A 17,867-nucleotide genomic window follows, 5' to 3' on the forward strand; every position below is an offset into this window, starting at 1 on the left:
AGGGTTAGGTGTTTCTTCTCTTACTGAGGCCAAACTAGGCCTCTGACCAGTTCTGCCTGGTTGATGGCTTGGTGTCTGAGGGATCTCAGGGGTCTAGGTTAGTTGAGACTGCTGGTCTTCCTAAGGGATCTCTTGCAACCTCAGATTCTTCCAGCCTTTCCCTAATTCAACCACAGGAATCCACAACCTCTGTTTCAGTCAGCTGCTGGTTGAGCCTATCAGGACAGCCATGGTAGACTCCTGTCTATAAGCACACCATAGCATTAGTAATAGTGTCAGACATTGGAGCCTCCCCTTGAGATAGATCCCAAGTTGGGCTGGTCACTGGACTTCCTTTCCCTGAGTCTCTTCTCCATTTTTGTCCCTGCAGTTCTATTGGGTTAATGGGGTCCCGTGTTGTCTACTCAGCCACAGGGCTGTGTGCTTGGGGAGTCAGGACGGGGGAGTTCTGACTGCGATAACCCCATGCTGGTGCCAGGCAGATGTGATGTTGGGCTATGGGAAGCAGCTGGATACCACTCTGGGGTGGGGTGAGGTAACCTAGTCTCAAAAGATCAATCATGGTATGCACTCACTGATAAGCCAATATTAGCTTAGAAACTTGGAATACCCAAGTCATAATCCACCCATCAAATGATGTCCAAGAAGAATGGAGGAGTGGCCCCTGGTTCTGGAAAGGCTCAGTGCAGCAGTATGGGGCAATATCAGAACAGAGAAGTGGGATGGGGTGGATGGGAGATCAGGGGGAGGGAGGAGGGCTTATGGGACTTTCGGGGAGTGGGGAGCCAGGAAAGGGGAAGAAATTCTGGGGGAATCAGTATCCCTGACTTCAAGCAATACTACAGAGCAATAGTATTAAAAACTGCATGGTATTCGCACAGTGACAGACAAGTGGACCAATGGAATAGAATTGAAGATCCAGAAATGAACCCACACACCTATGGTCACTTGATCTTTGACAAAGGAGCCAAAAACATCCAGTGGAAAAAAAGATAGCCTTTTCAACAAATGGTGCTGGTTCAATTGGAGGTCAGCATGTCTGGAGTTCCATTGTCTCCTTTTGAGGTTTCTTCCTATTAACTGGAGAAGATAGTGCATGAACTAAGTTTGTAGTAATACCGGGCCTTAAAAAACTAACAGTCATATTTATATACTGTCCTTCTTTGAGTTGTGTGTTTACAGATCTTACTGTGACTGACTGAGAACTGTAATATGCTCAAGCTTTCTGGCCTTGTCTTTACTTTTTTGTATTTCTCTAATAACTATCTGATTAACAGACAGTTTTACAATTGAAAAGCTACAGTACAGCTTATGTCTAGTCCTGTGCCTCCTCATTCCCACTCCTGTAGTAATCCTTAACTTGGACACTATGACCTGTAGTCTTTTCCTTTGTCATTTAACCTTCTTTATCAAAATACATTTTGTATCTATAACTTTCTACATACATGTTTTTAGATCTGAAAATTTAAAGCATCTCTCTCTCTCTCTCTCTCTCTCTCTCTCTGTGTGTGTGTGTGTATGTGTGTGTGTGTGTGTGTGTATCTTAGGTGTGCCAGAAGAGGATGTCTGATCCCTTGGAGTTGTAAGTCGTCCAGTGTGGGTGCTGAGCAATGAACCCTGGTCCTCTTCAAGGAGAACAAGCATATTAATATTTGAGCTGTTTCATAGCCTTTTGTATCTTCTTGCATCTAATGGTTTCTTTCTGTCTTTTAGAAAATATATCTTTTTTTAAGAAAAAAATTTTTCAAAGAAAATAGGAAGGTGTAGCTGAAACATGGGCAAAATGTGTTTACTGTTCTTCATATTTTTTGTTTGTTTGTTTGTTTTACCAGTGGCAGGAAGAGGATGTTATAACTTGTCTCCACTCTGTATCTGTTTCCTTCTCTAAGCTTGTCTGTGTAACTGTATACAGGCATGTTAGAGCATAGAGATAGGTCACTGTCCTAATCAACCTTCTACAAGGCTGAGCAGGCAGCAACAGCTAGGTTTTAAAATGACAGGTTTTGTTTTTTGTTTGTAATCCAAAATTGACTTACATAAGAACATTGGAAAACCTGTTTTGTAAAATAAGGAAACTCAGGCAGATAGGTTCCAATGCCTTTATTCCATAATTGAAAGTTGAAAAATTATACTAAAAGTTTTTATATTCACACACATATATATTCATACATTTTAATTAGATATATCAAAAATGATAATTTTAGCTTGGAATAAATTAAAAAGCATAAAATGTAGCAATATAGGTTTTGTTACAGTTATTTTAAGAATTCTAGTCTCAGGTTAAGTTTCTTGTTCTGTGCTGTTTTAGATACAGAATGACCCCCAGAAACAATTACCACAGACACACTTCACACATCACCCTCACCAGAGTACATTCTTAGTTAAAAACAAAATAGGAAGTCTACCTAAAACAGACTAGTACTGTTTTATCTGTATTATATTCGAGTTATCAGAAAGGTCTAGTTAGTGAAAGCAAAAACAGTAAAGAGGTTAAGCTTGTAATGTATGCTTATCAATACCTTTTCCTGTAAAAAATTGATGGACCTGCTGAGCTAACTTTAAACTTTCTTAAAGCCTCACCTAGCCTGTGGAGAAAAAGGGCAGTAAATACCCTCTCTAATCTTGTCAGAGCTGACAAGTTTCTTAACACAGTTTTCTGTGGGGGGTGGGGGGGAGAGGTGTTGTTTAGCCTATATCCATTATAATCCTAACCAAGGGGCTGCTGATCTGGGAAGAGTTTATGTTCTAGGAAGGTGGCTATTAGGTGGGGGAATTGAGCAAATAGTGAATCTGAATGTCTTGTTGCTTCCTCCCAGGTCCTCTGTTTTACCTCAGAATGCAAGAAATTTGATTTAGTATGGACCGTTCTAACTTTTAGCCACATTTCACTATCACATATCTTTTATTGGAGTTAGAACAGTGTTACAGTAAAATATTAGTTCTCAGGGGAGTGGAGTGATAAGATATGTCTTAGCCCAGGGCACACTGCCATTACTACCCATGAAAAACATCCGGCATGATGTTTCATGCCTGAGTCTCCTGGCACTTGCACTGCTTTTGGGCACGGAGCTTCAGCTCCCTTTGTGTACAGACAACAATAAGTACCCAGCACCACCACCGCCCACTCCTCCCACTCACCCACTCCTGCCTTACTGCCCTAGCATTTCCCTACACTGAGTCAAGCCTCCACAGGACAAAGGGCCTCCCCTCCCATTGATGCCAGATAAGGTAATCATTACATATGTACATATGTAGCCATGGATCCCTCCATGCATACTATTTAGTTGGTGGTTTAGTCCCAGGGGGCTTTGGGAATTCTAATTGGTTGATATTGTTGTTTATCCTATGGAGTTGCAATCCCCTTCAGCTCCTTCAGTCCTTCCCCTAGCTCTTCTGTTGGGGTCCCTGGGCTCAGTCTGATGGTTGACTGTATCTGCATCTGTATTAGTCATGTGCTGGCAGAGCCTCTCAGGGGACAGCCATAAGAGGCTCCTGTCAGCAAGTGCTTCTTGGCATCAGCAATAGTGTTGAGTTTGGTTTCTGCAGGTGGGATGGATCCCTAGGTGCAACAGTATCTGGATGGCCTTTTCTTCAGTCTCTGCTCTAATTTTTATCCCTCATTTCTTTTAGACTGGAACAATTCTGGGTCAAAAATTTTGAGAAGGGTGTGTGGTTCCATCCCTCAACTGGGGGCCATGTGTGCCTATCTACTGGAGATGGCCTCTACAGGTTCTATTTCCCCTTTGTTGGGTATTTTGACTAGTGTTATCCCCATTGGGTCCTGGGAGCCTCTTGCTCCCTGGCATCTGGGACTTTCTATTGACTACCCCCAGTTCTCCATTCTCTACTGCTACATATTTAAATTCAATTTCTTAACCCTCTGTACTCTCCTCTCCCTTCCCATACTTGCCCCTTCCCCTCTTTTCCCTCCCACTTTTCTTTCTCTCCCAGGCCTGTCCCTCCCTCTACCTCCTGTGATTATTTTGTTTCCCCTTCTAAGTAGGATTGAAGCATCTACACTTTGGTCTTCCATCTTCTTAAACTTCATATGGTCTGTGGATTGTATCAAACAATCCCACTAAAATCATGGACAAGACAAGGCTGCCTACTCCCTCCCTATTTATTCAACATAGTACTAGCCAGAGCAATTAGACAACAAAAAGAAGTCAAAGGGATACAAATTGGAAAGGAAGAAGTCAAGGTATCACTATATGAAGAGATGATAATATACTTAATCAACCCCAGAAAGTACACCAGAGAACTCCTGCAGCTGATAAACAACTTCAGCAAAGTGGCTGAATATAAAATTAACTCTAACAATTCAGTAGCCTTCCTCTGCTCTAAGGATAAGTGAGCTGAGAAAGAAATTAGGGAAATGACACCCTTCACAATAGTCACAAATCATATAAAATATCTTGGTCTGACTCTAAGCAAGTGAAAGATCTGTATGACAAGAACTTCAAGTCTCTGAAGAAAGAAATTGAAGAAGATCTCAGAAGATGGAAAGATCTCCCATGCTCATGGATTGTCAGGATTAATATAGTAAAAATGGCCATCTTGCCAAAAGCAATCTACAGATTCAATGCAATCCCCATCAAAATTCTAACCCATTTCTTTACAGAGATAGAAAGAGCAATTCTGAAATTTATCTGGAATTTAAAAAAAAAAACCCAGGATAGTAATTATATTTTTATCAGTGAACTGCCACAAGATGTTTGCAGATAATTTTACTGTGTGCCTTGATGCATGAACATTTGCTTACATCTGACAAGGGACAGTTCTAACCTCAGATAATGAGATTATTCATTCTTTCACAGGAATCCTTAAGCAGGAGATAACTCTCTAATGTTGTTTAATTGCCCAACACATGCCTACAATTTGGAGTGATCCCTCTCTGGTGCCTCCAGAATGAGTATAAATTTTATGAGACCAGTGATATCAATCTTTCTTTCCATTTAGGTTGTCACCGTTTGATGTTTGTATAGAGTATGCAATCCATTGGGATTATAGGGTTTTTTGTGGGGGGTCTCGTTCTATTTTTCTTTTCAAGACAGGGTCTTTTTTTTCATTTTAATACTTTTATTTTCTATATTCTTTGCTTACATTCCAAATGATTTCCCCTTTCCCAGATCCCCCCTCCCCATATGTCCCATAAACCTTCTTCTCTCCACCCATTCTTCAATCACCTCCCTCCTTTTTCTCTAAGACAGGGTCTTTTTGTTGTAGTCCTGGCTGTCCTGGAACTCACTCTGTGGACCAGGCTGGCCTTAAACTCAGAGATCTACCTGCCGCTGCCTCCTAAGTGCCTAGGATTGAGGCATGCACTACCACTGCCTGGTGGATTATAGGTTCTTGTATCCTGGAACAAAGAGTTGTGTGTACAATTGTAGCTGGAAAAAAAAACCCATACTTTCATGGGAGGAAATGCATTAGAGCTAAGAGAGCACTGCTTCTGAATTTTTTAAAATGTCAAGTAGTACATTTTGGTCATTTGTATAATGCAAGCTTTCTCTCATGTTCTGTTTTATGTAGTTCTATACACAAATAAATGTTGAATGCTAGCTTTGGCACCACAGGGTAAACTGAGGTGGGGTGTACAGTTTGTGACTGGGGCCGCTACTGATAGTATCCAGCAGGTGGGGGTGGATGGGGCTGGCACTGATAGCAACTGGCAATTGTAGAAAGAAAAAAATGGAAGAAAAAAATCATACACATTGAGTGGATGAAGCCAGAGAAGCAAGCTCCAACAACTTCATGTACATACATAATACCTTCACACATTGGATGGATGGAGTAAAGCTCTAACCAACTTCACACACACACACACACACACACACACACACACACACACACACAGTGGGTGGAGCAAACTCCAACAAGGTGCTTCCAACAACTTTTTCTCTTTTTTAGCCTTTTTATACCACGTAAGACAAAGTTCTCTTTATAAGAAAAAGATTACATCATAGCCACAAGTTACATAATCTCTTAAACAGTCACCACAAAAATGTACTCAAAACAGATTAAAATCATTACATAAAAGGAAATTATAACAGGGCTATTGATTGTGTATTCTTCTTTTGAACTCATACTTACCTAAACATATCCCATCTGTCTTTTTCTCCACAAGTTCATTGGATCCCCAAAGCAGTAATTCCTTTGTCATTGTTTAACAAGAGTTTAAGCAAGCTAGTCTATAATAGCAAGTTTTCCTATGCTTGGCTGACAACAATTTGTATTTACTAAGAAACAGATCACCATCTATCTTAGGTCTTATTTTTGAAGTCTTGTTCAGCTAATGTGGCTAATCTACTTTCTACTCTTATACTCACAATAGAATTATTTACTCTTTCTCATTTACCTATCTTTTCATGGCACATAGAGAAACCTATGGCCCCATCCCTAGATAACAAGATCCAGGAATCAACCTAGAATGAATGTTTCTTTTGATCATTAACTTGCCCCAAGCCTGTTTTTTTCTTTCAAGTACAATTACATGCTCATAACACATAAAAGCTTTGCTCCTTTTCTCACTTGTGCAGTCCTCACTACAAGGGAGGGGCACATTCTATTCTTATTCATCTGTGCCCCCCGTGAAGATTTGCTTTACTGTATTTCTTCTTGGTATGCTGTTGACCTGCCATTTGTTAAACCATAAGGCCCCAAAGCCCCAGAGTACTATTTCAGGACACCAAGGAAAACCCGAGGATCAGGGATGGTGGATATGGCAGGAAATGGCTCTTGTTTCTAATCCCAGCACTCAGGAGGTTAAGGCAAGAAGGTCATAGCAGTTCTTTGAGGCCAGCGTAGGCTACATGCTTTCTAGTCTAACCTGGAATATAGTATGAGACCTGACTCACAGCCAAACAAGCCTTTCTTTCTTTGCTTCTCTTCATTCCTGTTTTTGGAAACTGGCCACAGCTTAGCATGCTTTCCTTGATGCTGTGGGAATTTTCTCTGAAGGCCTTTCCCTTCTGCCATGCCCTGCATGCTTATCTCCATTATAGGATATCCACGATAGGATGAAAGGGTTATAGTTTTCTCATGAACTAAAAAAGGGCTGTTCAACTTGGGCTTCCTTTGGATTCAGTTTAATAATTTGGTGTGCTTTGGTTTTATATATATATATAAAATTCTACTTGGTTTATGTAATAATGTGCTTACATATTATACTATTTCTGAATCTTAAATATATTGATTACATATTATAGCTTAAGAGATATAAGCATTAATGTAGGTTGACATTATTATAGATTTCAGTGTTTTAGAAATTTTGGAACTTTAAAATAGAAAAATGAAAGTCTCCCACAATTAGTGATGATTTTAGTAGCTAAAAATAAAGAGGTTCCAAAGAAATGTCATTTTTTAATTTATCATTTGTCATTTCTGTATTACTTTTACTAACATGTCTTCCTCTTTCTGTAGTGTCAAGTTTACATCTCTTAACCCTTTGATATGGTGATAGTCCATCATATCAGATGCATTATTACCTTGATGTCGCTTGTATAAATTTTAACATGCCTTTCTCATGTTTTTGTGTTTCTTTTTATAACATATCCTAGTGTAGAAAGCCCCTCTTCATACATGTTTTTCTTTTTTTATTAATTTATTAGTTTACTTCACATCCCAATTGCAGCCTCCCCTTCCTCCTCTCATGCCAGTCCTTCCCCCCACCTCCCATCTTTCTCTCCCTTTCTCTTCAGAGAAGGAAAAGCCTCTCCTGGATATCAACCAGCTTTGCCATTTAAAATTGCAGTAAGACTAGGCTCTTTTTGGCTTTTGAGCTTAAACAAGGCAGCCCAGTTAGAGGAAGGGTCGAAAGGCAGGCAACAGAGTCAGAGATAGTTCCTGTTCTAGTTGTTAGGGGTTGTGTGTGAAGACCAAGCTGTACATCTGTTACAAATGTGAGGGGACTTAAGTCCATCACTTGCATACTGTTTGTTTGTGGTAACATTTCTATGAGCCCCTATGAGTCCAGGTTAGTTAATTCTGTAGTTTTTCTAGTAGTGTCCTTAACCATTCTGGCTCCTCCAATCCTTCCTCCTCTTCCATATTCCATATCCCATAATCTCTGAGCTCCACCTAATGTTTGGCTGTGAGACTCTGCATGTGTTTCCAACCATTGCTGGGTGAAGCCTCTTAGAGCTAGGTTCCTGCTTGCAAGTAAAGGAGAATATTAGTAATAGTGTGTCAGGGGTGGATTCTCTGTCATAATATGGGTCTTAAGTTGGGGCAGTCATTGGTTGGCCAATCCTTCAATTTCTGCTCCATCTTTATTCCTACACGTCTTGTAGGCAGAAAAATTGTGGGTTGAAGATTTTGTGGGTAGGTTGGTCTGGTTACAAGAGGTGGCCATTTTAGATTCCATATCCCCTATTACTTAGAGTCACCCTCATAGGCTCCTGGGAGTATCTCCTGTCTTAGGTTTCTAGCTCATTCCAGAGATGCCCCCCCCCAATGTCTATTTTATTTCCTCTTTCCACTGAGATTTAAGCATCCTCCTTTAGTCCTCCTTGTTACTTAGCTTCATTGGGTCTGTGGACTGTAGCATGGTTATCCTGTATATTACAGCTAGTATCAACTTATAAGTGAGTACATACCATGTGTATCTTTTTGGGTCTGGGTTATCTCATTCAGAATATTTTCTAGTTCTATCCATTTACCCGCAAATTTCATGATATCCTTGTTTTTAATAGCTGCATAATAGTGTGAATGTACCACATTTTTATTCATTCCATTGAAGGGCATCTAGTTTGCTTCCAGTTTTTGGTTATTATGAATAACGTTGCTATGAAGTGTCCTTGTAGTGCAGTAGAGCATCTTTTGGGTTTATGTCCAGGAGTGATATAGTTGGGTTTTAGGTAGATTGATTCCCAATTTTCTGAGAAACCACCAAATTGATTTCCAAAGTTGTTGTACACGTTTGCACTCCCACCAGCAGTGAAGGAGTGTTACCCTTGCTCCGCAACCTTGCTAGCATGTGCTGCGTTTGAATTTTTAATCTTAGTCTTTCTGACAGGTAGGGGAATTCAAGGGTGGGGAGGCAGGCATGGGTGGGTGGTTGGGGGAATACTCTCATAGAAGCAGGGGAGGGGGATGTGATAGGGGGCTTGGGAGTGGGAAAGGAGATAACATTTGAAATGTAAATAAAGAAAATATCCAATTAAAAAAAAAGATGGGTTCTCAGGGTCCTTTTGATTTGTATTTCCCTAGTGACTATGGACAGTAAACATTTTTTTATGTGATTCTTGGCCATTAGAGATTCTTTTTTCAAGAATTCTGTTTAGTTCTGTACCCCATTTTTAATTGGGTTATTTAATTTGTTGGTGTCTCTTTTCTTGAGTTCTTTATATTTTAAGTATCAGTCCTCTGTTGATCTTTTCCCATTTTGTAGGCTGCTGCTTTGTTCTTTTGATGATGTCCTTGGCCTTACAGAAGCTTTTTATTAAGTTTAATGAGGTCCCATTTACTAATTGTGTATCTTAGTAACTGAGGTGTTGGTGTTCTGTTCAGGAAGTCTTCTACTATGCCTATGCATTCAGAGCTATTCCGCACTTCCTTCTCTATCAGATTTACTGTATCTGGACTTGGACTTGAGTTTTGTGAAGGGTGATAAATATGGATCTATTTGTATTCTTCTACATGCAAAGATCCAGTTTAGACCAGCACCATTTGTTGAAGCTTCTTTTCCCCCATTGTATTGTTTTGTCTTCTTTGTCAAAAATCAAGTGTTGTAGGTGTGTGGGTTTATTTCTGGGTCTTTGATTTAATTCTATTGATCAACCTGTCTGGTTTTTTTTATTGGTTATTTTATTTATTTACATTTCAAATGTTACCCCCATCCCAGTTTCACCTCCACAAACCCTCTATCCCTTCCCTCTTCTCGCCTCTATGAGGGTGCTCCCTACCTGCTCACTCTCCTGCCTCATCACCCTAGCATTCCCCTACACTGGTGTATCAAGCCTCCACAGAACAAAGGGCCTCCCCTCCCATTGATTCCAGATAAGGCAATCCTCTGCTACTTATCCAGCTGGAGCCATGGGTTCTTTGGTTGGTTGTTTAGTCCCTGGGAGCTTTGGGGGTTCTGATTGGTTGATATTGTTGTTTATCATATGGGGGTGCAATCCTTTTCAGTTCCTTCAGTACTTCCCCTAGCTCTTTCATTGGGCTCAGTCTGATGGTTGACTGTGAGTATCTATATCTGTATTTGTTATGTGCTAGCAGAGCCTTTCAGGGGACAGCCATAGGAGGCTCCTGTCAGCAAGTGCTTCGTGGCATCAGACTCTGCTCCACTCTTTGTCCCTGCATTTCCTTTTGACAGGAGTAATTCTGGATTACTATTTTTGAGGAGGGTGTGTGGCCCCATCCCTCAAATGGGGTCTGTGCCTATCCACTGGATGTGGTCTCTACAGGTTCTATCTTGCCTCTAGATATCAGTCTGGGAGTTCCCCAGAAAATTGGACACAGTATTACCTGAGGACCCAGCTATACCACTCACGGATATATGCCCAAAAGATGCTCCAACATATAACAAGGACACATGCTCCAATATGTTCATAGCAACCTTATGTATGATAGCCAGAAGCTGGAAACAACCAAGATGTCCCTCAACAGAAGAATGGATACAGAAAATGTGGTATATTTATACTTTTAATCCCAGTACTTGGTGGGAGGCAGAAGCAGGCGGATTTCTGAGTTCGAGGCCAGCCTGGTCTACAGAGTAAGTTCCAGGACAGCCAGCGCTACACAGAGAAACCCTGTCTCTACAAAAAAAAAAAAAAAAAAAAAAAAAAAAAAAAAAGAAAATGACATTCTGAGTGAGGTAACCCTGTCACAAAAGAACACACATGGTATTTACTCACTGATACTTGGATATTAGCAAAAAAAAAAAAAAAAAAAATTCAGAATGCCCATGATACAACTCACAGCCCATATGAAACCCAAGAAGAAGGAAGACCACACCAAAGTGTAGATGCTATAGTCCTACTCAGAAGGAGGAAGAAAATACTCTTAGAAGATAGAGAGGGCGGGGATCTGGGAGGGAGAGGGGAGGGAAGGGTAAAGGGAGCAGAGAGGATGGGGGAAAAGTACAGAGGTCAGGAACTTGAAAGGTGGTGTATAGCAGTGGGGGAGGGGGGAATTGGGAGTAGCCACTAGAAAGTCCCAGATGCCAGGGACCCAAGAGGTTCTCAGGACTCAACAGGGAAGGACATTAGCTGAAACCTGTCTGTTTCTGTATCAATACCATACAGTTTTTATTACTATGCTTTCTAGTACAACTTGAGGTCAGGGATAATAATACTGCCAGAAGATCTTTTATTGTACAAGATTGCTTTAGCTACTCCAGGTTTTTTGTTTTTCTATATGAAGTTGAGTATTGTTCTTTCAAGGACAGTAAAGAATTTTGATTGGAATTGTGTTGAATGTGTGGATTGCTTTTGGTAAGATGAATATTTTTACTATATTAATTCTACTGATCCGTGAGCATGGGAGATCTTTCCATATTCTTAGGTCTTTTTTACTTTCTTTCTTCAGAGACTTGAAGTTCTTGTCATACAGGTCTTTCACTTGCTTAGAGTTACACCAAGATATTTTATAATACTTGTGGCTATTGTGAAAGTTATGTTTTCCTAATTTCTTTCTCAGCCTGTTTATCATTTGTATAAAGGTAGGCTACTGATGTTTTTTAAAAGTTATTTTGTATTCAGCCGTTTTGCTGAAGGTGTAGGAGTTCTCTGGTAGAATTTTGGGGGTTGCTTATGCATACTATTATATTATTTGCAAATAGTGATACTTTGACTTCTTCCTTTCCAATTTGTATCTCCTTGATCTCTTTTAATTGTCTTGCTGCTCAAGGTAAAATGGCAAGTAGTATATTGGATAGGGAGTGAAAAGACAGCCTTGTCTTGACCCTGCTTTCAGTGGAATTGTTTTTAAGTTCCTTTTGGTTTAATATGATGTTGGCTACCAACTTGCTGTGTGCTGCCTTTATTGTGCTTATGTCTAGGCTTGTATCCCTGACTTCTCTAAATCTTTTATTATGAAGGGGTATTGGATTCTTTTTTGCCCTTCTACTAATTCTTTTGTATTAAATCTATGACATTTTTTACAGTTTTATTAATGTGTAACTATATAATTATATGCCTATCATCTCACACACTTAAATTATTTGTGTGTGGTTAGAGAAAAGAATACTTAAAATCCTTCAGCAAAGTTGAAGTTTATACGTTATTACTGTCAATTTTAATAACCATGTAGCCATTAGGTCTCTGGAGTTTATTCATCTAATAACTGAAAATATATACACTCTGAAATTCCTCATTCTCTTCATTCTTGGTAAACCAACTTTGTTTCTGTTAATTTGACTTTTGGATTCTGTAAGAGTATATCTACCTGTTTTTCTGTTTGGCTTATTTCATTTACACATATTAGTACACATTTTTACAAAGTTAAATATTAGTGTATAAAAATGGTACTAAAATGTGGGCTTTGTTTCTGCAACCTTATCAAATAGTTAATAGTGCTGCAGGCTTATTTTAGGGGACTGTAGGGTTTCTTAATTTAAGAATTAATGGTATTCTTTACTTTCTCTCTATCTCTTTTTAATATCTTGTAGAGCTTAGTTACATTTATTATTTATATTGAAAACCAAACTAAGGGCCCTGGATAAACAAGCCCTCTACTGCTGAGCCATACTCCCAGCTCCTGTGTTTCTCATTTGTTTGTAGGTCATATCCCTTGTTTCATTGACCTGCTTGTTTTCTTTCTTTCTTTTTGTTCATTCTAGGTACAGTTTTTTATTAAAGTCAGAAATAAAACAGACTCTTTCCTTATTGCCTAAATATGTCTATGTAGAATTAGCAGGCATACTTGATGCTTGACGTATCTTAGGTCTTCCCTGAAAGTACTGAATACATTCCCTGCAGAAGACTGTTTGGGACTTAATCTCTATTTAAGATCATTTGTTCAAATGACAGCTAAACACATCCTATGGCTTAATTCATTAATGTTATAGCTCGCTACAGCCTTTAGTTGGGTTCATATAATCTCTGTAGTCCTTTAGCTTTAGATATAGCAGGAAGCTTCTTTGTTTAGTAAAAAAAAATGCCCTGGAGCTAGCAGGATATAAGCTGATGGCAAGTTACTCATATAAATGGGCCTCCTACCTTTTTACCTGTTGCGAATGGCATCACGGATCACCCTCACAGTAGCCAAGCTCTGCTGGTCAGTTCTTGTTTCCTGTTGTGATTAATTATCATTTTGATTTTTTTAATGAAACTTAAAAATCTTCATTTACTTGGTATTGGTTATTAGCATGTTGCTTTATTACTTCAGTTGTGTCATTTTAACTTTTGTATGTGTTCCTTGGAGCTTTTTATTTCTGTCTTCCCATTTGAATGTAAAGTTACAACCTCAAGTCTTACCTACCTGGTATTCAGGAGAATACCATCATTACCCAGCAGTGTACTGGGGACTGTGAATCCACTCAACTCTTTTAGTCTAGGGTATGAGCTACTTTGCATTACAGAAAATGTTAAAGGTACAAGTGATTTTAAAAAATTATCTCAGCAAGAGTTTTTCAATGATATGACTTTTTAAAATTTAATATTTTAAGAATATGCTAAAATATAACAAAACAAAACAAAAACAATCTTTTCTAGGTAGCCTTTCTAAAAGCATAGGAAATTGCTTTTAGGAAAAGAAAACTAAATATTTTTACATTAATTTAGACCAGTAACACCATTTTATACTATCACTGTACAAAGTTGTCTGAACAGTTAGCTGTGTTTCTCTTCATGTTTTCATAATTAATATTTGAGTTTAGTGAATTAAGAAATGGAGCAGGTGGCATCAAAGATAATGTGGCTGGTGTGATTTTGGTTCTAGGCAGTATGAAACCGTGGTTCCACTGGAAGATTCTATTGTAACTGAAGTAACAACAACTCTACAAGAATGGGCTAGTCTGTGGAAACAACTTTATGTCGTAAGTAGTTTATTACAATTTAATAGAACAGGAATGTTCTGTTGTACCAAGAGAAAGAAAGTGTACCTTGGTGCCAATTCTTTAGTTTGAAATTTTAAAATATTTTCAGTTTCTAAATGAATGTTCTGATTATCATTGCAATAATTGAAATCATTGAATTTTTCAAACCTGAACAGAACACATTTTTATATATAAATACATATGGCACATTTACCCTGATCTGATGATTAAAATGTAAGTTCCATAACTAGGAATCTTGACTGTAACTTGCATGTCTGTATATGCTTTTATAAACAGGTGTTTACTGAATGAATACAAAAAACTTGAGAATTCATTAACTTTATTGCTTATCATCTTAGTAGTGATTTAGACCAACTGATTATTGGTTTCTTGCATCTACTCCATTAAAAGAACCTATAATTCATATAATTCCATAACACTGTTACTCTCGCAGTTAATTGAATAGTTATTAGAAACCTGTATTAGGCCTTTTTTGCTGGGGCAGACTCTTGGCCACTCTGCTCCAGTGAAGACACCATCTCCTGATCAATCCTAGAGAACCCTCTGCACTCAGAGCAGTTAGTAAGAACCCTCTCCCACCTCCTGGAGTCCCAGAGCTGCTGCCAGGCCCCAGTGGACTCACTACTCATCAACCACCAAAACCCCTGTTCTCCCAAATACCACTGCCTTTCTGTTCCTTCTGCCCCTTACACTGCTGGTCCCTCTGCAGGAGTGCAGAGAAGCCTGAGAGCACAGGTAGGACCACCCCTGCTGCTCAGAGGAACCCTGTCCAGAGCCCTCAGGCAGGAGCCTTCCAGTTTCTGTCTCAGGCTGGGGACCATCCTCTGCCACAGTGCACCATATCCAGGTGGCTCAGGGAGATAGCTAATATCCCAGGACTGTGGAGAGGCCTGAGAGCACAGAGCTGATCCAGGGCCAGAGACCTGCATATGCAAATACCGTCACTGGGAGACAAGAGAGCTGGTCTCCCAGGAGTCCCTACATACCTGTGTGCACAGAGAGAATGGGAATCCCAGGAGTACAGATACACAGGCTTGCAGGACAGATAAGTCACAGTCAGAGACCAGAGATAACCAGATGGCAAAAGGCAAACACAAGAACATTATCAATAGAAACCAAGCCAACATGGCACCACCCGCCCAGTTCTCCCACAACAGCAAGTCCTGGATACCCCAACACACCAGAAAAACAAGATCTGGATTTAAAATCATATCTCATGATGCTTATAGAGGACTTCAAGAAGGATATAAATAACTCCCTTAAAGAAATACAGGAGAACATGGATCAATAGTTAGAAGCCCTTAAAGAGGAAACACAAAAATCTGTTAAAGAATTACAGGAAAACATACAGACCCTAAGAGAACATAAATGTCAGCCCAGGCTACTATACCCAGTAAAACCCTCAAGTACCATAGACGGAGAAAACAAGATATTCCATGACAAACCCAAATTTATACAATATCTTTCCACAAACCCAGGTCTACAAAGGATAATAGATAGAAAATACCAACACAAGGAGGGAAACTATACTTGAGAAAAAGCAATAAATTAATCTTCTTTCAACAAACCCAAAAGAAGATAGTCACACAAACATAATTCCACCTTTAACAACAAAAATAACAGGAAATAACACTCACTTTTCCTTAATGTCTCTTAACATCAATGAACTCAATTCCCCAATTAAAAGACATAGACTAACAGACTGGATACGTAAACAGGACCCAACATTTTGTGGCATATACAAGCAACCCACCTCAGTGACTACCTCAGAAACAATTTTCCAAGCAAATGGTCCTGAGAAACAAGCTGGAGTGGCCATTCTGATATTGGATAAAATTGACATTCAACCAAAAGTTGTCAAAAAAGATAAGGAAGGACACTTCATACTAGTCAAAGGAAAAATCTACCAAGATGAACTCTCAGTTCTGAACATCTATGTTCCAAATACAATGACACCTACATTCATAAAAGAAACTTTATTAAAGCTCAAAGCACACATGGCACCCCCCCCCACACACACACAATAATAGGAGATATTTCAGCACCACACTCTCAGCAATGGACAAATCATGGAAATAGAAACTAAACAGAGACACAGTGAAACTAACAGAAGTTATGTTAACCAAATGGTTCTAACAGAATTTATAGAACATTTCATCCTGAAGCAAAAGAATATACATTCTTCTCAGCACCTCATGGTACCTTCTCCAAAACTGACCATGTACTTGGTCACAAAACAACAGATTCAAGAATATTGAAATAATGCATGCACCCTATCAGATTACCTTGAGAGCTGGAGAGATTGGCTCAACTGTTAAAGGCTAGGCTCAGAATCAGATTACCATGGTCTAAGGCTGGTGTTAAGTTCCAGCAAAAAACAACAGAAAACACACATACACATGGAAGCTGAAAAATGCTCTACTCAAAGATAACTTGGTCAAGGAAGAAATAAAGAAATTAAAGACTTTTTAGAATTTAATGAAAATAAAGACATCATACAAAAACTTATGAGACATAATGAAGGCAGTGCTAAGAGGAAAACGCATAGCTCTAAGTGCCTCCAAAAGAAAATGGAGAAAGCTTACACTAGCAGCTTCACAGTATACCTGAAAGCTCTAGAACAGAAAGGAGCTAATACACCCAAGAGGAGTAGACAGCAGGAAATCATCAAACTCAGGGCTAAAACCAACCAAGCAGAAACAAAAAGAACTATACAAAGAATCAACAAAATCAGGAGCTGGTTTTTTTGAGAAAATCAACAAGGTAGATAAACCCTTAGCCAGACTAACCAGAGGGCAGAGAGTTACTACCCAAAATTAATAAAATCAGAAATAAAAAGGGAGGCATAACAACAGAAACTGTGGAAATTCAAAGAAATCATCAGATGCTACTACAAAAGTTTTGTTGTACTCAACAAAATTGGAAAATCTAGATGAAATAGACAATTTTGTAGACACATACCAGGTGCCAATGTTAAAACAGGATCAGATAAACCATCTAAATATTCCCATAAGCCCTGAGGAACTAAAAGCAGTCATTAACAGTCTCCCAACCAAAAAAAGCACGGGACCAGATGGGTTTAGTGGAGAATTCTATCAGATCTTCAAAGAAAACCTAATACTGATACTCTACAAACTATTCCACAAAATAGAAACAAAAGGAACACTACCAAATTCATTTTATGAAGCCACAATAATGCTGATACCTAAACCAAACAAAGATGAAACAAGGAAAGAGAACTTCAGACCAATTTCTTTTATGAACATTGATGTAATAATACTCAATAAAATTCTTAACAACTGAATCCAAAAATACATCAAAACAATAATACACCAGATTCAAGTAGGCTTTATCCCAGGGTTGCAGGGATGGTTCAATATACAGAAATCCATCAATGTAATCCACTACATAAACAAACTCAAAGAAAAAAAAACACATGATCATTTCTTATTTTTTAATCTTTTTTTTTTGAGTATCTTCTTGATTTACATTGCCAATGGTAAAACCTTTCCCAATTTCCCTCCTCCCCAATGATTCCCTATCTCTCCTCCCACCCCCTGCCTCCATGTATATGCCCCTCTACCTGACACACTCCCACCTCTCCCCCACTTCTTCCTGGCCCTCCCCCACCCCCACCCCCTACCACCCTACCACCATCCGCTTATTTATTTTTTATTTTTTGAATTTTTATTCTACAAATGAAGATAAATTTTTATTCCACAAACTTCAAATATATAGGCCTTTTGTTTTAGAATACTCATATTACTTATTTATAAAATAATGCCAAGATTTTTTTTAAAGACACTTATTTCCACGTACACGTTTGAGCTTTTTTTTTAAATTTCATTATTTTTTTATTCGATAT

General features: G+C 38.9%; 1 protein-coding gene across 1 annotated transcript in view; it reads left to right on the forward strand.

Annotated features, from left to right (window-relative positions):
• The window catches only part of Dock3 (dedicator of cytokinesis 3), a 308,913-nt gene that overhangs the window by 76,993 nt on the left and 214,053 nt on the right, over nucleotides 1-17,867 (forward strand). The window contains exon 5 of the mRNA XM_052189224.1: nucleotides 13,885-13,981. Coding sequence (XP_052045184.1) covers nucleotides 13,885-13,981 — 97 coding nt within the window. The remainder of the gene's footprint in view (nucleotides 1-13,884; nucleotides 13,982-17,867) is intronic.

This window comes from Apodemus sylvaticus, chromosome 7 (genome assembly GCF_947179515.1).
Source record: "Apodemus sylvaticus chromosome 7, mApoSyl1.1, whole genome shotgun sequence".
NCBI lineage: Eukaryota > Metazoa > Chordata > Mammalia > Rodentia > Muridae > Apodemus > Apodemus sylvaticus.